Source organism: Medicago sativa, chromosome 1 (assembly GCF_051527215.1).
Source record: "Medicago sativa cultivar Bolivia chromosome 1, Bolivia_mono, whole genome shotgun sequence".
Lineage (NCBI taxonomy): Eukaryota > Viridiplantae > Streptophyta > Magnoliopsida > Fabales > Fabaceae > Medicago > Medicago sativa.
This window is the reverse complement of record NC_140749.1, coordinates 51,956,872-51,980,459: the sequence shown is the minus strand read 5'-3', so window position 1 is coordinate 51,980,459 and position 23,588 is coordinate 51,956,872. Positions and strand designations below refer to the sequence as shown.

The window sequence follows — 23,588 nt, the reverse complement described above, 5'->3', positions numbered from 1 at the left end:
ACCATATCAGTTTTCTTTTCTAATCAAATTGCAGAGAAAGTAATGAAGATATGGTCCAATGTATAGAATTGTGCATTTCTTTAAATGTTATGTTTGTTTTGCGGGTGCACAATTTCTTTGTCCATAATTTGATGTATTAGTGTTCAATACGTGTTTTTAAGGTTGTACCTGGAAAAAAATTAGGTGATAACTACATGCACTAATTAACATCCATTTTGATGTTATATTATATCAAAAAGTTAAATCTAATGCAAAAAATGCTTAATTGTATTTTTTTTCTCTAAAATATTGTAATTTTCGTTTTTGCTTCACCAATTATTAATTTTAGATAGCTAAAAATTAAAGTTGACACGGTTTTAAAAATGAGAAAATAAACATGCACTGTATGTTTTCATTTTAATAGAAATTAGTATATCAAACATGATCACTAATCTTTTGAAGTTCCAAAACATCATTTTATAGATAGCCCTTTTTTTACATGGGTTTTTCACGCTAAAAAAATAAAACTGGTTTATGTAAAGATTACTTATACAAGGTACATATTGGTATTCAACGGTGTATATGTGCTATGAAATCATTTTTCAGTAATAAATAAAGGACTTAAGTTGGTGAAAGTTCTTGCTTTAGATCTAATAAAAACAAACCAAACTAAAATAAGCTATTGAATGTGATAGTGAGTCGGACTTGTAGTCTTCTAAGTAGTCAAATATTCACTGCAAGAAACATTACCTTTTGCCAGGGGCAAAATCCCTGAGAAAAGGATATAATCCCTGGGAAAAGGGACGTTTGTGAGGGAATTTGCCAGGGGCGGAAGTACTGGCAAAAGCGCTCGTCGCAAACATTTTGCCAGGGGTTACGCCCCTGAGAAAAAAACGAGGGGCTCAACCCTTGATATATGGCTTGGCTTTGTCCCTGTCATAACCCCTGACATATTCCCTCACTTTTTTCTGCTGTGCAGTCTGCTCTAACTGACGCACTGACTGACTGATGGAAGGTCAAATCAAATCAGCCAAAAACCAGGGACTTGCGAGGGGTTTAACCCCTGGCAAATGGTATATTATTTTTTTAAAAAAATGTTTTATTTATAAAACCGAATTTTTTATTAAATATTTTATAAATAATTTTAATTAATAAAACGTATTTAAATTAATTAAAAAATCAATTTTTTTAAAAGTTGTTTTTCAAATACAATTAATTGGTTCAAAAATAATTTTAATTAATATAATATATTTTTAAAAAAATAAAATTATTTTTAAAAAACAGTTAAATGCATATAAATAAAGCAACATCACACATTTATAATAGTATATTGATTTTTTATAAATTGTTTTAATTTATTAAAAAACCAGATTTAATTTTGAAAAAAAAAACTAATTATAACATACTTTATTTAAATAAAAAAACTATTTTGTACTACACTATTTTTGAGTCCCTTTTTTTCAAACAATAGGCGTTATTATAGTATAATGTTTTTTATAAATTGTTTTAATATAAAAACATATTTTAATTTATTAAAAAACAGCTTTAACTTTTTATATAAAAATAATTTTAACAAAGTTTTAATTTAAAAAAAAAACTGATTTTGAATACATTATTTTAAAAAAACTGTTTTCCAACAATAAACATTTTTAGTATATTATTATTTATGAGGTATTTTTACTTAATAACCAGTTTTTAAAATTAATAAAATAATAATTTTTAAAAATAGATTTAGTTTAACAAACAGTTTTACTTTTAAAAAATATCAGACTTTTGACTACACAAATATAAAAAACGATTTTCCCTATATTAAAAAAATAAAGTTTTAAATCAAATGTTTTAGTAAAAAAACAGTTTTCTGTAATACTTAAAAAAAATGCTATATAAGAAAGAATATAGTTTGATGACAAGCCTTTTTCTACCTTCTGTCGAACAACAGTCACAATATAATATGTATACTTCAACGAATGCTTTGCTGCAAGAATGAGGATCCGGGCTCAAAGACATAATTGCAGGGCAGCAGCTTGAAAAAAGGTTATGTATAATAGTTGAAAACAAAGTTTCATTTTTTGGAATAGAGATAAGTTCCAAATACTCAATGGGAATGTACAAATCGAATTCCAGTTGAGTAGAGCTTCTTAAAAAAGATATAATAGGTAGTAAAAAACAGTAAAAATAAGTAGTAAGGGCATGTTTGAAATAGTTTTTGTTTTCAGTTTTTGAAATATACAAGTCCTCTTTTCACAATAGTTATTCTTTTACATGATTTAGTTTTTTAGTCCCCAAAACTAAAAAATTCAAAATAGTTTCCAAAACTGTAATTTTAAAAATAGTTTAGCAAACAAGTTTTTAATTTTTAAATTTTTAAAAACTAAAAAAGAGTTTTTGGAAAGTGTTTCAAACATGCTCTAAGTCTCCTAGTTTTCTATAAGATTAATAAGTAGGAAAAAATAGGAACATGAAAAAATATATAACAAAAGAAGAGATTTTTACCAAATAAATGAAGTTTGATGAAGTGTTGTGTGTAGGTGTTGTGTTTTATGTGAAGAAAATTTTCTAAGTGTTCTGAAGTGTTGCAAATGAACGGTGCTGGGTTATTTATAATGCAGCAAAAACACAGGGAAAAAACGAGGGGTGCCCCTCACATATGGAGGGATCCGGATTCCATAACTTTTCTGAGGGAAAAGTTATGTAACTTTGTTCAATCTTGACCCTTGGTTTAATCTCATGGTTTAGAATTTGACACATGTCCCAACCTTAAAACAAAAAAATACTGAGATCCATTTACAAAACCAGGCACTTGTACCACAACCCATGACCCATTTCTCCCTCCCTAAACTTCTGTCTTCAACCTTCAGACTGCCTCCACGTCTTTGTCCACTGTGCCGCCGTCCTGCAACCATCACCATCCCGCTCGCCGTCGACCATCCTTCAGTTTTCAGATTTTGATTTTCTTCACAAATTTGTTCAGAGAAGAAGACATGAGTACCGCTCATTGCCACAACCAAGGTCACCACCCATGGCCATTTCCAAGAACTGTCATCTTCAGACTGCCGACGACCGCCGTCCTGCTCAACAATACAGTGCATCTTTTTGCGCGAAAAAAGCGCGAACAGATCCGACAGCAATATGTACGGTGGTGGTTGTGGGAGGTTACGGCGGCTCACGGCGTATGACGGCAGGCTGAAGGAAGACGGTTAGTGGGAGGTGAGATGGGTTGAAGAAACGGGTCGATATGGGTTGTTAAATGGGTTGCTGTCTAATATGATTTTTTTGTTCTTTTTAACATAAATAAGGAGGTGGATACGTGTCAATATATGCACCATGGGATTCATCCAACAATTGGAATTGATCCAAAGTTACATAACTTTTCCCGCAAAAAAGTTATGGAATCCGGATCCCATATGGAGGTATAGAGCTAGCATTCAGACTAGCTGCAGAATAGCTGAAAAACTGTCATATTTTCAGACCACAAGCCAGGGATTTTCACAAGTTGACAGGGGTTTGCCCCTCGTTTTTGGCTTTTGCTCAACTTTTGTCATGATGTAGTTAAATTAGAGTTGGAAACACTGCCAAATTCCTGCAAGCCCACGTGATTATGTCTCAATATTCAAATTTTTTATTTTTCCCACTCAATAAAAGCCAGGGATTAGTGTTTTATGCGAGGGGCGAAACCCCTGGTTTCCACAAAGCTCTTGGCGCCATCCATACCATGTTATGCAAGGGGTTTCCCTATCATAGGCCGTGGGAAATTTGCCAGGGGTTTTATGTCCCTGTCAAAATCCCTGGTAAATAGGCATTTTTCTTGTAGTGATTTGACAAGGAATAAACTAGTAAAAACAAAAACAAAGAATAGAAAGAGAAGGAAAGAGAGTATAAACCTTGAGTTTTCACTTCTCTGATAATGATAGATAATGATAGTTGTGTGTGAGTGAACAACCATGTGCAATGGTGTTGAGTGGTGGTGTTGAAAGGAAGGTTCAACACTTGGATGCAATGCAATGGTGTGTTGAATGGGAGGAGAGAGGAGAGAGGAGTTGAATTGGTTCAACTATGTTGAATTCTGCCATGTGGGACCCGTAGCCGTCACGTGGCAAATTCTGATTGACTGTTTGGATTTTACTCATTTTAATAATTTGAACTCAATTATTTTATAGTAAATTATTTTTTTTTTAATTTTTTTTACCAAAATTCATGATTTTTTTTGTCTATAAATAGAGACTTGGTTCATTTGATTTGGACACAGAAAAAACCAAGTTTTTCACTATCTTAATCTTATTATTATATTTCTATTAGCTTTTTTTTGCCGCATGCCTAAATTGTTATATTGCATTTTAAGTTAAGAAAATAAAAATAAATTATTTAAATAAATTTTGTTTTTCCAAAAAAACTAAAAAATAAATTGTTAAGTGTTTATTATTTTAATTTAATTATAATCGATAATTGCAATTTTATGTAATCAAAAAAACAAAAAAAATAAAATTAAATAAGAATATGAAATAAAAAGTGGTGGGGTAGAGTGTTGAATGAAAAAACCATTGGAGAGGGTAAAAGTTGAATGAGTGTTGTATAAGAGAGAGAAAATGATGTGAAGTGTTGGGAAGAGAAAAAGTGGGTGTTGAGAGTGTGAACCATTGTAAATGGTCTAAGAGTGTACTAGCCTATTTATAGAAGAAGTGAAAGGGTTTGAATGGGCAACATAAAAGCCACATTTAGAGTTTCTGAAGGGAGTAAGGCCGTAAGCCACGTTGATGTGTTTAATGTAGTTCTTATCTAATTACTGCTGTACAATTCTTATCCTAGTATTAATTTATATTTTTTAATCAATGTTTTTAATCATATAATCGTATTATATATATTTTTCTGGTTTCAAATATATATATATTTTATTTTTTCCCTCAAAAAAAGATTTTTTTATTTATTTTGGTAATAAAATTTATACAGTAGAGCAAATCGCCTTTCGAAATCCGGTAGAATTTTAAGCTGAAATTTTGAACACAGCCTGTTATAAAATATATATATTTTTTTATTTTTGAATCATTTTATTTGAGCTAACGAACTGAACCTAACGAGCCGAATTGAGTTGTTCGCGAACTTTAAACGAGCCGAACGCGAGCTAGATAAAGGTTCGTGTCGAACTCGAGTCGAGTTTCGAGCCGAACCAATTCTTATCGAGTCGAGTTGAGCTCAGACAAGTTCGACTCGGCTCGACTCATTTCTAACCCTACATAAAACACACACATGCGCGCAAGCACAAACTCTGATGCGCTCGCACACACGCGTGCGTGCAAACTCACAATCAAATATGTTATGACTTAAGAACTTTTATAAATAAGATATGGGAACAATTTTTTAAAAATAAAAAAAAAAAGCAAAAAATTATGAAGACAATTTGCAACAACTTTTTTGGCTCCAAAATGTTGTCTTAGAGATTTAAGAACTTTTATATATTAGAGCACTAAAAAACACTTTTCTATATTAGATAATAATAAGAAGAAAAGTAAATTAAAAAATCAGTGGAAGTGGAGAAGACAATCATTAGAAAGGTAAATACACAAATTATGGAAGACGACCAATTTCAACTTTAAGATCTGAAGGTGCCCTAGCAGCTACGTTGGCTGAGTGACCAATACAGATCATGCGGTATTGCTCACAAGCCATTGGAAGTTGAAGAACATAACAGTTGTAATATAGATCTGCACAGAACAAAGGCCCAGTTGAACAAGTGGAAACAATTCTAATCTCCATTTCAACGACTATGTTCACAATTTCCCTCAGCAGTAGACACACAATTTTTTTAAATGGTATGTTTGCTTTGCGTGTGCACAATTTCTTTGTCCATAATTTGATGTGAGAATGTTCAATACGTGTTTTTAAGGTTGGATCTAGAAAAATTAGGTGATAACTGCATTTAGTAATTAACATCCTTCTCGATGTTATATTATATCGAAAAGTTAAATCTAATACGAAAAAATGCTTAATTGTATATTTTTTGTTTCTAAGTATTGTAATTTTTGTTTTTGCTTCACCAATAATTGATTTTAGATAGCTAAAAATTAAAGTTGACATGGTTTTAAAAATAAGAAAGTAATAGAATTCTTTTAAAAGTAAGAAAGTAATAGAATTCTTTTGGCTATTACAAGAAATATGAGAGAACTAGCTAATAGATAAAGTTCATTCCTTACAATTATCATATGTACTAGTATTTGCACCTGTGCGATGCATGCGATGTTAGTCATCTAAATGATTAATATTTGTAAAATTGTCGTACTATATACAAAAATAAAAAACACTAATTCATTGCATCTTTGAATCAATTTTGACATAAACACACACATGCACGCATGCATGCACACACGTGCGCGCAAACACAATCAAATATGTTATGACTTAAGAACTTTTATAAATGAGATATAAGCATAATTTTTTTTAAATAAAAAACAAAAAATTCTTTTAAAAATAATAAGAAAGTAATAGAATTCTTTAGGTTCTTACAAGAAATATGAGAGAACTAGCTAATAGATAAAGTTAATTCCTTACAATTATCATATGTACTAGAATTTGCACCCGTGCCATGCATGAGATGTTAGTCATCTAAATGATTAATGTTTGTAAAATTGCAGTACTATATATAAAAATAAAAACACTAATTTATTGCATCTTTGAATCAATTTTGACATAAACATACACGCACGCACGCATGCACAGGCGTGCGTGCACACACAATCAAATATGTTATGACTGAAGAACTTTTATAAAAAAGATATGAGATTAATTTTTTCAAATAAAAAAAAAGTTATGAAGACAATTTGCAACAACTTTTTTTGACTCAAAAATGCTGTCTAAAAGACTTAAGAACTTTTATATATAAGATACCTAAAAAGAACTTTTATATAATAATAATAATAATAATAATAATAATAATAATAATAATAATAATAATAATAATAATAATAATAATAATAATAATAATAATAATAATAATACGAAAAGTAAATTAAACGATTAGTGGAAGTGAAAGTAATAGAATTCTTTTAAAAATAAGAAATTAATATAATTCTTTAGGTTCTTACAAGAAATACGAGAGAACTAGCTAATAGACAAAGTTCATTCCTTGCAATTATCATATGTACTAGTATTTGCACCCGTGCGATGTATGAGATGTTTAGTCATCTAAATGATTAATATTTGTAAAATTATAGTACTATATATAAAAATAAAAACACTAATTCATTGCATCTTTGAATCAATTTTGACATAAACACACACATGCATGCACACGCGCGCACACACAATCAAATATGTTATGACTTAAGAACTTTTATAAATAAGATATGAGATTAATTTTTTCAAATAAAAAAAACACAAAATTATGAAGACAATTTGCAACAACTTATTTTGACTCCAAAATATTGTGCAAGAGACTTAAAAACTTTTTGACCAATACAGATCATGCCATATTGCTCACAAGCCGCTGGAAGTTGAAGAACATAGCAATTAAAGTACATATCGGAAAAGAACAAAGAGCCAATTGAGATACATTTCATATGTCTACATATCGTTTTACTTTGTTGGGTTTGGTTTGGGCCTCTAACTTTTTTTGTTTAGTTATATTTTTTTTAATTAATAATGCATAGGATGGTAACTGAGATTTCAATACATTATACTATGGTAACTTAGAGTGTCAATATAGTTGAGATGTCAACCGCCATAGTTAATGTCAATATGATCCATATTGTTTGATTCACACCATTTTATGTATGGTCTTCATGCATTTATATTTCATTTGGAGAGAAACACGCCCGTTTCCAATAATGTCATAGAAGCAGCGTAAGAATATACTGTTTCAAAATAATGCAAGAGGGTGACAAAAAACGATATTTGAAGTTAATTGCTATTTGTATTTTTTAGTGGATAAAATATCAACATGGGGATGTAGCTCACATGGTAGAGCGCTCGCTTTGCATGCGAGAGGTACGGGGTTCGATACCCCGCATCTCCATTATCTTCCTTTTTTCCAAAATTTTCTCTTGTATGTCACAAAGCACCCGCACGTTTTCTCTCTCATTTTTAGGATTAAAACGTACCTATATTTTTTCTTCATTTAATTTATCTAACTTCCATCTAACTTAACGTCAGAAAAAAAAAAAACTTCCATCTAACTTAAATATCATTTTTTTTAAGAATTAAATATCATTTTTTTTTTCAAACTAAATGGAAAACTATATTAGCTAAAAAATTTGGTGATAGTTTTTTTTTTTCTTAACAAAGCTTTGGTGATAGCTGGTATTAATAATTATTTACCATTTTGTCTTTTTTTGAAAGGCTACCAATTTTTCAAAATAATAATAAGTGAGCAATATTTTAAAAATGATCGAGCAACTAAATACAAAATAAACAATAATAATATCTCTTTAAAACTTTTTTTTAGAGGGTGGGAGTGAGGAGTATATAAAGGTTCATTTGATTCATTGAGATAAAGTTTGTCTGGATAGTAAATGATGAATAATTCAGCATGTGTACTAAAATATCGTCAAGTAGTAATATTAATAAAAGTTTGGTAATTGCGTCCAGTTCCAACAATTTCATGAAGTTTGAATAAAATAGCATGTCCCTTGGTCCGGTGGCTAGCACACTTCTCCAGTTACAACACCCTGATATTTGCCATGGTGTATAGTATTGTAGGTTTGGATAGAATTGAATGAGCGTCATACTATTTTTTATAGGTTGTGTCTCAAGCCACTACTACCTATATAAAAATGGTTATAAATGGAGAGGATCTTTACCCATAAAAGTTTTGCACTCCTTTTACAAATCGAACAAAATTATACTAGTGCCAGGGACGGACCCAGAATATTTGAGTAGTGAGGGCAACATATGTATTTTTTTTAAAACATAAACATACATCATATAATTGGTTTTGGTAATTTTTTATACTTTGGAAACAATAAATGATTTTTTCCTTTTCAATGTTATTAAAAACCTTTCAATTCTTGAAAATATTCATAGTAGGGAAAACTCTTTCAATAATTGCAATTGTCAGATCTAATATAAGAATAACTCTTAAAATAAATATATCAACGAGTATCCAACATGTTTTCTCGTCTACGCTAACTTAATAGAAAGATGAATATATATTTATAATATTAGTCAAAATACGTATATTACTTATCTTTTATAAATAGATAAAATGACAAATAACTAATGAAATCCACACACACAAGTGGAGGAGCCGAGGTTCGAACCTCGATCACGATATTCAATCTAACAATTTCGGTATTTTTATCAGTTTATTTAGGATATATAGACAAAATATGTATATTACTTTGTACATATAATATTACATATATCATTTTTTGAGCTAAAATAATAAGGGAAATGAATACAAATGGTATTACTTAATTTTCTTCCCAAAATATAGTGAGGGCCCAGGCCCACAATGTGTGCAACCTGGGTCCGTCCCTGACTAGTGCAAATCTCGCAGTCAAGGTCAATGATCAGTCCGATTGATTTATTTTATGGGCATTCAAGAACAAGTATAATTGAATGAAACCAAAAGGAATAATTGCTTTAAAAGGTACTCAACATATTACATGGTCCAAGAAGTTTACATAAAGTATCTTATACTTAACCTAATCAAAGAGAAATTATCTAGACAAAGAGAGAAGAATAAATAACATGGAGATGAAAATAACCATGAGATGAAGTTGCTCCAAAGTTCTCTCCGCTGCCACACTGCCTGCCTCCTCTTGTTGTTCTTCAAAGCCCTATTTGTATGTATCTTTGATTCTCTCCTCCGATGAATCATTTCTTGTGCTTCTTACCTCTTGCACTTATAGGTACGTGTGACCTAATTTCCAATGTTTCCTTTGGTTCATACAATAAAGCCCAGTAACCCAATAAGTGAATAATTTTTATTCACAATCCATCAATTCAGTAACTGACTTGCACGACGCGTAGCTCTTAGAACACGATGTGTCTTAGGCAGTGATGAGACACTTTCAATTCTTCACAGCCACGCAACGCACAAGTCACAACTCATAGCATGCACCGCGTTTGAGGCAGTGACGAGATACTTCTACATTTCCTTCAACAACGCAACAGGTGGCTCGTAGCCCACATCACACATGTACCAATAGTTGATCCTTCATCTTTGCTTCATTCCTTGTCACAGTTATCCTCACGGAAACATCCATAGTGACTATGCCTCAAGAAGTTAATTGATATATCTTGTAAGAAAGTATAACACGACCACAAAGTTGTTTGGTTTGGATGTTTTGTCATGTTTTTAGGTCCTGTTCGCCTACTATTATATGAGTGACTGTCATAAGTGAAAAATGTTGTTTAGGTGTGCTTCATATTCATGAGTTTAATTTATCTTTATTGCATACATGGTTGTGGAGGTTGGGGGGGTTCTATTTAGTGGAATGATATGCAAACGATTAGTATAGGTGTGAGGTCATGTCATAGGAATTGGTTCGATGATCGTCTTGTTCGAGTGGTGAGGATATAGTAGAGACCTCTTTTTGGTGTGATTCTTCACTTCTTGCTATTGATAAAGATTTGTCAGTGGCAGAGATGTGTAGCTAGAGGTTGGGAGTGAATGAGGGTGGGTGGAGGCAAAGACTTTTTTGCGCGGGAAGAATGGTGGTAAAGTGTTGTTGTTTGTTGGATAACAGTTTCATGTAGGATAATGTAATTGACAAGTGGGCATGGAGGTTTGGAAATGATGAGACTTACGTTGTTAAAGGTGCTTATTATTTGCTCACACGAGTGACAAACAAATCTTCCTCTATCAATAAGTTGGTGTGTGTTTTATCTTGGTTTTCGGGTGTCAAACATTGATTACGTTTGAACCTTTTAAACCGGTGATATCTTATTTTTTCTTGGGAAGGGAAAAAGTAAGCAAAACCCTTGAGAATCGAGGTCCGGGAGTTGTTTTCGCTACGGGAAGGTGTTAGGCACCCATAACGACTATAGTATCCTATAGGAACCGTCTTTAATTTCTACGCGCGCGCTTTATTTTTAAATGCTATTTTGAAATGTTATTCACACCTAAGAATTTCTAAGTGAAGAATTGGAGGGAGAAGAATGTGTTTGAATTTTTATTTTAGTTGAATTGAAGGAATTTTGTTCCTTGCCTACGTACCCGTTTAAGGGATCAAATCCACCGTAGTTCTCTTCCAAAAAATGTTTTTGTTTTTGTTGGTTGATTTTAAGTTTGAAAATAGAATTTTGAAGAATAAGAGAGAGGCCTCAAGGGCATGAGGTTTATGAAATTGTGAGGTTTGATTAGTCATTTGCAAAAAGGGTCTAAGTATGATTAAATTCTTTAGGATTTTGATTAAGAAAATGAAAAGGAAAAATCAATGCGATTTTGATCCCAAGGTTTATTTTGAAAATGGTTTGAGTGAAGTTTGTTCAAGTTTTTTGGAAAATGATTTTTCTAAGTGTAAAGCCTAAACATTCATCTAAACATACAATCCTAAACATACATCTAAACATGTATATTCTAGCTATATACCTAAAGTGAAGTGTGTGCATGTGTCGGTGCTTGTGTCGGTGTACATCATTAGAGTCCATTGTCCTTTACATCAAGCCCTAGTTTACATTCTATGGTCTTGCAAGAAATTTAAATTGCATAAAGTAAAATATTACAAAATTCCTAAGTGTTTACATTCTAAGCCTTGGTACAAATTTAAAGTGCAAGAAATAAGATGGAGAGGGAGATGGAGTGTGGGATGCTTATGAAATGTATGAGGCATAAAATAGAATGGTTAGTGAAAATAAGGCATAATAGAATAGAAAGGTAGGTAAGGAAATACTAAGACAAAGAATGGTAAAAATGCCAAAAATAAAGTGTCAAAATGTAGTGGAAATTTATCATAACATCTCAATGAGTACATGACCTATAATTCTCTTATTATGGTGATTTTCAAAGAGTTTTATTGTAGCCATAATATGGGAATTATAGGAATATACCCAAGTCAAAAGATAGGATGCATTTTTTAGACACATTTGACACTTTATTTTTTACAAGACTTGCAAAACAAGAAACCAACAAATCACTCATACAACAGTGGAATAGACATAACAAAACAGTGGTACACACATCTTAAAGTCACATATTAAGTACCCATATCATGCATCAATGCATCATGACCAAAATCATAGCAAAATTCCTTGAAAAATAACAAGAAAAGTAAAAAGTAACAAGAATTTATACACACACATTTTTATCAAATTTTATTGTGCAAAAATATTGCAAAAACACCAAGAAAATTATCAAGAATTCATAGAAAATTATTTGGAATTTTTTTTCTAAAGAAATTTTGAACAAACAAGGGCGTAAAAAGCAATTCTTATGGTGCAAATAGCAAGAAAAGACCATTCAAAACGAAAAAAAGGTGACACAAGGCCCAGGCCCAGTTCAAGGTGGAAAAACGGGTCAGCTGAGGCACAGAGATCGTTGGATCGATCCAATTGGATTGGATCCAAGATCCAACGTTCAAACACGCGCCAGCACACCAGGTCAACACATCAAATCATGGAAGGGTTCACAGTAGCCGTTAGATCAAAGATCTAACGGCTCAAACGAAAGAGGTGCACAAAAGACGAAGCACGCACGCACACCAGAACACACAGAGGTATATAAGCTTGCTAACACACATTATTCATTCTAAACCTAATTTCTAAACGGCTGTTCCTTGTTTGTCTTCCTCACTCTCTCAAACGGCCACCTCTAGACATGATACGTCGGAAGTGATGAAGTTCGGCCGGAAACTGGAGAGTTCCGCCGGAAACTTCATCGTTTCCGATGAACAAAAACCCTAAGGCTATGACTCTGAGACAAACAGGCGTCAAAACACTCGGATTTCGAAATTAAACATCAATCCGAACCTTACAAGCACCAGAAATGACTAGATCGGCATAGATCAAAAGGAAATCGCTACGGCTTCGAAGTTATTTGAATCTTTTTTTTGTTTTTAAACGATTTTTTTTGTGAAAGGAACACTTGCAAGCCTTCGATCTATGCTGATCTGTGAATGATGACCAAGAACGAACCCTAGATGCTTAAAATCATGAAACAGCAAAGAGAACGACGGAAAAAAAAAAGCGAGGAACTTACTTCGGTGAAAATGGAGGAAGAGACGAAAGGAGAGGACGATGATCCTTTTCTTCGTGCCTTTGGTGAGAATTTTCTAGCTTGAACACCGAAAATAAATCAGTACTTCTCCTTTTTATTCCTCTTCTCACTTTTGCGAACGTTCTTGAATGATTCTGGTGATTGTTTCTTCGTTGCTCTTTGATCAGATTCTCCTTCAATTTCCCTCTTTTTTCTCTTCTCAATGTTCCTTCTCTGTGATCGTATGGAAATTCCGTACTGGAATTGCAGAGAAGCAATTCAATGATGAAGATTCGATTGAATCTCTGAGAATTGCAAAAAAAGTGCACTCAATTCTTCTTTGATTTTGATTCTGGAGAATCTAGGGTTCATGATTGTTGTTGTTGATTTTCTTGTTGAGGAATCTATTTGGTTATGGATGAAGGTGGTGATTGCAGTGGCAATGTGGTGGTTTTGGAATTTGTTACGGTGGAGCGGTTGTTACGGTGGTGACTGTGGTGGCCGTAACAGTTTGTTACGGTGGAGAGAGTTGGAAGAGAGAGAGAGAGTTGGTTAGGGTTGGTGATGTGGCAGAGGATGAATGGGGAAAGTGGAAAAAATGAATAATGTGTGATGACTGGGTCTGTGACTGGATTTATAGCTGACAAGTGTATGGACTGGACCAATGGATCAATGACATGTGGCATAACTAACTTTTGGACAAATTAGGACCTGACACGTGGCACTGGACTAATGACTTGGACAAAAAAAGGACTAAAATGCAAATTTTAGGAATTTAGGACTAAAAAATAAAAAAATAAAAATGACTTAAAATTGGTAATTGGAAAATAACGTAAAGTGAAACGATTAAAATTTGACAAAACGGACTAAAACGAACCAATGGCCTAAATGAGGTACTTTAAAGTAACCTCTCTCTGCCGAAATTTCGCGTGAAATGACCAAAATACCCCTAGGGTTAGAACGACTGAAAATGACTCAGATGCAATTTAAAAATGGATTTTTAACAGGGAAATTAAAGCAAGAACTTATACAAACAAAATTAAAAGACTCAGAGACAAATTTAAGGGTTTAAACAGAGTCTTGACACTTGAAAAGACTAAAATGCCCTTAGGGGCAAAACTGACTCAAAATGACTCCAAATGCAATTTTTGAAACGAATTTTGACATGAGATTGAAACAAGGACTCATACAATCCAAAAAAAAAAAAGACTCAAACAATTTTCAAAGATTAAAATGAGTTGAATGCAGGAAATGACTAAAATACCCTTCTATGTGAATTTTGCAAACAATATTGAAATAAAATGCAGAGAAAGATGCAATTGATCAGAGACATATCAAATGGCTTGTAATGCAAGAAAAAAAAAGAATTGAATAAGTATTTTTAGGTCCAAAATTAGGGTATAACAGTGTGGAACAAGGTTGTGGCAATGAAGGTATCTTTATTTGTGTGACATTTGTTAAATAATCAAATTCCAACAAAGTATAATATGATGCACGGTTAATTATCAATTCTGATACTTTTGCTTGTGTCAGTGGTTGCGGGTTTAACGAATGTTCTCCACATTTATTCTTTGATTGTGTATTCTTTAGTGGTGTGTTATATAACATTTTTCATTGGTTGGACTTTCAATATGCATGTCGAGCAATTTTGCACTTTCTCTCTTAATCTCATGGAAAAGATGAATTTTTTCTCCAAATTATTTGGTTTCCAGTGTTTGGTTTCTTTGGAAAAAAGGAATAGTCATGTTTCCGTTAAACAAAATCTTCAAAAGAACAAGTTATTTATCATATTAAATTACATATGTAGTGGTGGTTCAAAGCAAATTTCTCCAACTTTATTTATGATTTGAAGCAATGGTGGCTCAACCCTTTAAGCTGTCTTGGATTTGTTAGTACTTACTTTCTTGTTTTGGTTGTTCTGTTTTGCTAGCGCATGTACTAGTAGTCGATCCTTCATCTTTTCTTTATTCTTTGTCTCATTTCTCCTTACTGAAACATTTGTAGCTACTATACCCCTATAAACCACTTGATATATCTGGTAAGAAAGTATAGCACGACCACATAGTTGTTTGGTTTGAATGTTTTGACATGTTTCAAGGTCTTATGCGCCTAATAGCTCTTCCATGCTCATCCATTTATTTATTTACAAAAACTCAACCAAAACAAATGAAAACCTGCTATAAAGACTTTGAAATTACTTATAAACACTGCTTCTTTGGTGTGGTGCTTGTTTGTAGGATGGGAGTTGGATTTGCCCCAAGATTTGTACGTCTTGTTTGTTAGCATTCGATCTCTACAATATAATGTTAAGATTAGGCTAGGTTTGACCTTGTACTGACATTCATTTGCGTGGTATATATGAAAATCTCGCAATGATCATATCTTTTCTGGTAAGACAATGCATATTGAATAACTGGAAGATATACATATATTCTCCTCTTGAAGTTTTTAGTTTTGGAAAGGATCCTAGTGGTCACTGCACCCATTATGAGTGGGTAGCGGAACTCGTCCTCTTGTCAGGCTAGTAGTAGATTATGTGGTTGGTAGGGACAAGCCATTTCTTGCGTCCGATGTGGATGGTTGTCGATTCTATATTGCGTCCCTTAGCTGAGGGGTGCTACTCGTTTCTCTAATTTCGGTTGGTTTTAAGCTTTGTACGTATCCAGGATTCCTCTATGAGTGGTGCATGTTTTTTTTTTTTTTTGGATCTCTTAGGGATTGTGCTATTTTGACCGATTGTTTTGATTATTTTTCGCTAGTTTTTTTCCCTCATCTTTTATTGGTTTGTTTGTATGTTCCTCAATGACTACTTTTTGCGTACTTTTTGCACTCTATGTTTACACTTGTGATTCAATTTTTTATTTTATATATTATATATGAAAAATGCTAACAAATAACATAAGATCATAAATTAAAAAGCAAAGGATAAAAAATTTATCTTAAAAATGTGTATTTATTCCTTAAAATCAAGTGTAATTTATGATTCTTTTTGAGTTACATTTTCAAAAGTAAAAAAGGAAGCTAAATTTTAGGGGGACAAATTGGAAAGTTAACTAAAAATATACTAAATGAAATGTGATGAAGGTTGTTGTTTGTTGGGGATTAGGACAAAATCTAGTGAAACTAAAAACTATGATTGGTTTTAAAAAACACAAAAACAAACACACCCACACACACACAACACAACACTTACCTAAGTTGAACAACAAACACTTTCCTTCCATTCCATGTTGAGAACTAAGAACTAACTAACTCATCACAAATTGAACTGAAACCAATTTTCAATGGCTGTTTCTGTATCTATTTCTGCTTCTCATCCTTGTATTTCAACAATCACAAATTGTTCAATTCCTTCATCTTCTTCATGGAAAGTTTCAACTTCACGCATCACGTGGCAGAAGCGTGGGTGTTGCAGAGCTATGGTTCAAGTTCAAACTGGTGCACCTGCTGCTTATGCTAAGGAAATGGAACGCCTTTCTGCTAAAGAATCGCTTCTTCTTGCTGTAAGCCATTCATTTCCTTTCCTGCTTCATTTTTTGGATTATTGGTGTGCCCCATTGTTTTAATTTTTGTTAATTTATTTAGTTTTGGTGTTTTAATTTTTTGTATGTTTGGTTCTACTCTAAGATGAGGCAAAATTGATTTTAGAGGCGTAGAATTGATTTTGACATGTTTGGTTATTTTAGAGTATAATAATTTTTTTTTTTTTTGATGAAATATGAGTGTGGTTAAGCATCAAGGTGAAACTATTTTCGAGTATAATTAATTTTGCCTTTATAACTGACTCTAACTCGAAACTAGAATTTGTGTGCATGTTTGATATAACAATGAATCACCGTCATTTTGCTTCTACAATTGATTTTAGCTTAAAATTTACAATCCAACCCACTTTTACATGAATGTATATAATAAGACATCAATTTACATTCTACTCACTTTCAATCGGATTAAATTTTACAAAATCAATTAATTCAAAACTAATTTTCGTAGTTGTAGAACCAAACACGCAATAATTTAATTATCATTGAAACCAATTTATACAAGGGTTATAATATCAATTTTCAAAAAACAAATAACAGTTACAAGTAATGAGGTATTGTGATATGATAGCTAAAAGGAACTAACTACACAAATTGTTGGAAGTCCATTGTGTAGTTAGTTCCACGTTGACTTGAAATGAACTAAAGGACGAATCATAAGTAATGTAGCCAATAAACTCGATGCTTTAAGGTTTTGGGAGGAGCCGTTGGGTCCAAGTCTCTTGGTGGTTCCGGTCTTTACTCGATTGTTGTTCCTAATGCTCCCTGGACTCCCCAACAAGAATAAAACGAAGTTGATTATATTATGTCATCTAATCTAACAGTTTTAGCAAATTGCCAAGCTTGTACTCAAATATACTTACTCTGGAGACATCTTTTCAGTTTAAGGATGCAGGTGGTTTTGAGAGCTTAGTCTCTGGGAAGACAACTGAATATCAAAGAATTGATGTGAATGAAAGGATAACTGGTCTTGAGCGGCTCAATCCAACACCTCGGCCCACGACGTAAGAGACTAAAAACGTCCATTTCTAAGCTTTTTGAATAAGATGTAAGGGACTAGTTCATGCTCTTTATTGCTACAGGTCACCCTTTCTAGAAGGTAGATGGAACTTTGAGTGGTTTGGTCCCGGCTCTCCAGGGTTGTTTGCGGCTAGGATGATATTTGAGTGAGTTCTGTCTATTTGCTTTTACCTTGTTAGTCCAAAGTTTTTCTTCGGATTGTTTACTTTATCTTCCCTTAAATTTAGCTTGATCTAGCCTTTGAGTTACAATGCTTCCCGGTGCTTTATATATTTGCAGGAATTTTCCTTCAAGTTTAGCTAATTTGTCAAAAATGGATGTCTTTATCAAGGATGGAAATGCAAAGATTACTGCAAACACATTATTTTTAAACTCGGTAACTTTAGTATCTAATTTCTTTATACATCTACAAATCATGCATCAGCATTCAGAAAGCATTGAGAACCTCTTTTACATAATGATTTTCGGTCTGTCACACACTCCACAGAAAGTAAAATTATTTCAACGTTTCTTGTTAGGACATATTTGAAAGAGTGTCCACCTTGTTTTAACATGTAGTTATGGTAAATTTTGTGAGAACCATGCATAAATGTTTTTTCAATTATAAGTTCAATCGATTTCTAGAATTTACTTTTAAAAGCAACCATAATGCCTAGAAAGAGTTTGTTGTACCTTTCATATTTTGTTTAAAATTGCTTTAGTTGAGTGTTGTAGATAGAAAGCAGAATTATTCTCTCAACCAAGTTAACTGTGGAGGGGCCACTTAGAATGAAAGAGGAGTATGTGGAAGGGATTATTGTGTCACCAACAGTCTTGGAAGACAGAGTACCAGATCAGCTTAAAGGTGCACTTGGGCAGGCAGTTAACGTTTTACAACAGCTTCCCGTACCTTTACGTGATGCTCTCGCCGATGGGCTAAAAGTTCCACTAAGTAAGCTACCACTGATTTCTATATTCACCTCTGAAAATGTTCTCTGACTTAACTGTTCTGGAAGAAATATAAAATCTGTTAAATATTGGTTTCACCATGCGCTGCTAATATTAGGGCCTGTTTATTCTGTTGTTTCGTGTTTACATTTTCACTGATATAATAATCATTAGAGAATATAGATTTAACTTTTTTTGAAAATTCTGAAGAACTTCAAATCATTGTTTTATATATTTCATGAAATGGATTTTCTCTAGTTGGATTCATCTTCTCTCTATCACAAGTGAAAAGAAAAATTCTCATACACATATATGTGGGTTTTTACCAAAAAAGAAAGTAACTTGTGGCTTAGCCTGGCTTGAAATTGCTAGATATAAGAGAACAGTAAGAAATGCCTTATGTTGGTAGATATTTACACTTACAGTGATATTATGTAAGAAATAATGTACACTTTTGGCTAGATAATTATGTAAGAAATAATGCAAAATATGTGCGCACAAAGACAGGATATGCAAGAAATAATGTAATTGACTAGTGACTATTATTTTAATGTCAAAGTTTATATTCAACATACACTTTTGATGTCATTTCATGTTTGAAGGTGGAAGCTTTCAAAGACTCTTCATGATTTCTTATCTCGATGAGGAGATACTTGTAAGTTTCCAATTCAGTAAATAATTATAGATAAATGCAATGCTTGTGTTCCTTCGTAGATTACCATGCATATGAATCTAACTTGAAATCTTAAACTTTAATTCATGCACTAAGAAACGCATGTATGGTTGCAACTGGTGTTTTGGATATAACTGTTGCATTATCAGATTGGAATGTGGTAACATAAATTCTGATGATTTTCTAAGTGATGTACGTTACACCTTTTGGTCATGCTGGGTTATGACCTTGATTTCCAGAAAGTCTTACACTGTCACGTGTAAAGGAGTACATGCTGATTTACACAAAAAAGTAGTCATATTTGTTCATAATAAATTGCTCGATGCCTCTGAGTAGTTTCACTTTCTGGCATATCTTTTCAACAACTTCAAAATATGGAAGGGTTACTTTTCCTCACTGTCACAGTTTGGATGATTAATACTGAGAATGAAAAATCGCCTAGGGTTTAATAGGTCTCGAGGGGAAGGCCTCAATTCTATCATTCTCACATGATACGCAAATTGCATTGTTTTTTGCTGTTTTACATATATAGCACCACTTACTAAAATCAATTTGAAGATAGATAACTCCTAGATTTCCTCCTAAATTTATAGCTGGATGAAAGTTCTAGGTGGTGCTTGTCACTTCATCTGCAGACCAATAAAATTATATATTTGCCGATGTAAATCTGTTGTTGCCCTCAATTCTCTTATACATGCTAGGTTTGAATGACATGGGAACATGGAAAGGAAAAAAATTGAAAAGCAATAGGATTTAAAATTCTTCAATTTTTCTTTTCATTTTAATAGGACATTGTAAATTCCATTTTTACCTATAATTATCTCAAATCATGGTAATATCTGAATGATTATGCTGGTTCTGATGCAGATAATAAGGAACACAGCTGGGATACCAGAAGTTTTAACGAGACTCGATGCATCGCCGTCATCCCTGGGAGAATCAAGTCCAGATTATGAAAGCTAGGTGTTTGTATGGAAAGTGAATATTTTACCTCCTTATTCGAGGTGTTAAGTAAAATTCCTGTTACTTTAAATTCCCTATGTGAATATAGAAGTTTCAATTTGAAGCTGACACCATTTCTTACAAAACCATATTTCATGTTTTAGTATCACAACAAAAGTGGTTCTGTGATGTAGAACATGAGTAATGTTATTCATTCAGCCAATAGTGAAATAAAAAAAAAAAAAAAAAAATCAAAATATTTGTTTGTGAAATCAAAATGTTTCTGCAGATACTTACTAGCCTATATTTTTCACAGTTTTTGTGGCTGACAACATATTGTTTCTGTGGCAATGATTCTATAAATGTTTGTACAATTTGCAAATGACAATTTTTGGTTTTATTTTTCTTGATATCTTATCACAAAAATCTTTTTGACATTAATGGTGTATTTGGAAGAGCTTATTTATAGTTTATTGAACTTATCTTGTAAAATAAGTACTTGTGTTTAAGTGTTTGGCAAGAGGTTATGAAAATAACCTATGATATTTATAGTTCACCATGATAACTAATAAAAAATAACTTACAACTTATAAGAAAATAGTTTAACTATATTACAAAAATAGTTATTTAATATAAGTGCTTAAATGATTAATTAATAAACATTTAGGACCCGTTTGGTATGGATTATGAAAAAAATGATTTTGTTATTAAATAATTTAGAAATTAAAAGATAAGACAAACTATTTTTTGTTTGTTAACCACAGTGAAAATCAATTTTTCTTAAAAAAGAAAAAGACCAGTTGTCAATAATGATTTTTGAGAAAAGTTAATCAAAACATACTTTTAAAAACGATTATTTTTTTTTCAAAAAGGAGTTCTGTTCTTAATTACAAATTTATCTTTTTTTTTTTAAAGTTTTAATTCTCCGGTTCTTAGCGGAAAAGGACTATACCAATTCGAAGTTTGGGTTAGAGGCAAATAAAGTTTAGGTACGAATTGTTCAACATCAATGAATCAACTTCAGATTTTCACAAAGGATATCATCTTTTGATGTAATTCTTTAACTATTTAAGTCTAATTACTTGGTTTAATTACAAAATTATCTTTTTTTTTTTTTGGTGGTCAGGGTTCGAATCCCGGACCTTACATATATTATGCGTCCATACCAACTTAGCCAAACTCACAAGGACAGTTACAAAATTATCTAAATGCACTATAAGTGGATATTTGAAGAAGCTATGAATGAATCTGAGTCCAGAAGTTACCGAACAAAACTATTGCTGCTGCGTGACTAATAAGGAACTTTTTCTTTTACCATGGATATGAAGATTTGGATCTTGATATTAAACTTGAAGTTAAGTACGTAGCAGCAGTGACAAGGATCGGAATAAGTCAGGTCGACCTACAAGAGCTTACGATATAGCCTACAACCAAACTTTTTTCTTAAATAATAGATCCATTGGCTTTTTTCAAAGCATGTTTAGTTAAAAAGGTTACTTCATCCTTATTTATTAATTTTCTTAGGTCTGCAGCAACTTAACCTAATATTTTCCCTCCCATTTGCGGTATTAGGTTAGCGGTAATTTAAACTAACAAATTATCTAAAAAAATGCATCGCACCAATTTCATTCATATCCTCTTGCTTTTTTGTTTTTACAATATTTTGCACACTTATTTAATACTAAAAAAAAAGCATCGCACCAATTTCATGCATTTTTTTTGACAATGTACACTTTTTTTTAGAAGGAAATATTTTGTACACTTATTTAATACTAAATAAATGCATCGCACCAATTTCATGCCTTTTTTTATAATATTTTGTACACTTTTTTTTTGAAGGAAATATTTTGGACACTTATTTAATACTAAAAAAATGCATCACACCAATTTCATTCCTATCATGTTGCCTTTTTTTTTTGACAATATTTTCTGCACTTATTTAATATGTTTACAAACAAAATACCCTAATTTGCATGCAAACTCGGCTACCCTAATTTCCATGTAAACTTGACTATATATACCAAGCCATAAACCGTGTTTCTCTAAAAAAAAAAAAAAAAACCCTAATCTGTGGTAAATTTCACACACAGCACAAGAATCATATATTTTATTATTCGTATGTCAATCCCTTTACAATTAACCCGTGCGGAGCACAGGTCAAAAATCTAGTAAACCATTAAAAAAGGACTCTTAGACCTACCTACTTAACTAAATATGAATAATATTTTTTTAGGGTTAAATATGAATAATATTGTTTATTACTAAGATATGGAAACTAGCTTCTAACGTGGTCGCCTTTGTTAACTCATAGGCAACCACATTTGCTTGCCTCTGCACAAACTCAACAATCACCTTCTTTGAATCAAGTTCAAAATCTGTACGTCCTAGATGTAACTCATGAACACATTGAAGAGCCGACAATTGAGGAGCCGACAACAAACCTAAAACTTCTCCAACATGCACATCACACTTTGGGGCGTGCTACTCCGTCTTAGCTAGTAGCTGGCACAAAATCACCATAATCATTCTGTTGGAACATGTGTGGAAATTGAGTAAAAAAAGACTAAACACAAATTCCCATGTCGGGTAGAACTAGTGTTGTGTGAATTGAAAAAAAGTGGAAGTCCCACATCGGATGAAACACACACATTAGTAGTGTTTATATAGTGGGGGTGTACCTCTAATTAATGGGGGTACATAAGCACTAGAGAAAAAATATATATTGATATATATTTTATTATTTGGAAATGATAAATTAAATAATTAATTTAATCATTATTAGAAAGTGCTTTCTTAGTCCCCCAAGTTTTGCTAAAATATTTTGGTACATAATATGATATATTTTTGTACTAAATTTAATATATTTTAGTACTCAATTAAGATAATTTTGTACTAGATCTAATATGTGAATTACTTAATCGCAAAGTAATATGTTACTTGTTCCCAAAGTTTCTCATATTACTTGTTCCCAAAGTTTCTCACTTATTAGTTGTGAATTTTCCCTATAAATAGAGAACTCACATAGTGCATTCCACACACCGAAAAGAATTTCATTGAGTTGTCGGGAATTCTTTTCTTCTCTTCTCCCTCCGACTTGTGCTAAACGAGTTTCTTCTGCTTCTACTCCTTTCTGTCCCTTTCGATTTCAAATAGAGCGGTTACGTACCGTATCGAGTGGCTTTGATCAATCGATTGAACCATATTTTAAGAATGTTCTTAAGACCATAGTCCCTTTTTCGGTTTAATGTCCCTTCGGAATTAAGAATGGTCTTAAGTTCATAGTCCCTTTCGATAATATATGTCCCTTCGGAATAAAGAGTACTATCAAGATCATAGTCCCTTTCGTAATAATAATGTCCCGTCGGAATTATGAATGATCTTA

The 23,588-nt window shown here is 32.4% G+C and overlaps 1 protein-coding gene and 1 non-coding gene across 3 annotated transcripts; both read left to right on the top strand.

The window, feature by feature from the left end:
• Window positions 1–7,908: 7,908 nt before the first annotated feature.
• Window positions 7,909–7,981, top strand: TRNAA-UGC (transfer RNA alanine (anticodon UGC)). The gene has a single exon. It is a non-coding gene; the product is annotated as a tRNA-Ala (tRNA).
• An 8,297-nt stretch (window positions 7,982–16,278) lies between these two features.
• On the top strand, window positions 16,279–20,335 carry LOC146955224 (putative plastid-lipid-associated protein 13, chloroplastic). 2 transcript variants are annotated; one of them, XM_085720747.1, is made up of 8 exons: window positions 16,279–16,339; window positions 16,373–16,608; window positions 17,527–17,648; window positions 17,727–17,810; window positions 17,944–18,040; window positions 18,379–18,595; window positions 19,194–19,246; window positions 20,132–20,335. In XM_085720747.1, the coding sequence occupies exons 2-8, from the start codon at window positions 16,390–16,392 to the stop codon at window positions 20,225–20,227; spliced, it is 888 nt and encodes a 295-aa protein (XP_085576873.1). In that variant the 5' UTR covers window positions 16,279–16,339; window positions 16,373–16,389; the 3' UTR covers window positions 20,228–20,335. The 2 variants fall into 2 exon arrangements, with proteins under 2 accessions (XP_085576873.1, XP_085576869.1); XM_085720743.1 differs by having other exon boundaries at window positions 16,279–16,608.
• The last annotated feature ends 3,253 nt before the right edge of the window (window positions 20,336–23,588 follow it).

Excerpts from the sequence above, each read along its gene's own strand:
- LOC146955224 (XM_085720747.1), top strand. The coding sequence starts at position 16,390 with ATGGCTGTTTCTGTATCTATTTCTGCTTCTCATCCTTGTATTTCAACA. Across the intron at positions 16,609-17,526 it reads AAGAATCGCTTCTTCTTGCT|TTTAAGGATGCAGGTGGTTT; the intron begins GTAAGCCATTCA and ends ACATCTTTTCAG. Across the intron at positions 17,649-17,726 it reads CCAACACCTCGGCCCACGAC|GTCACCCTTTCTAGAAGGTA; the intron begins GTAAGAGACTAA and ends TTATTGCTACAG.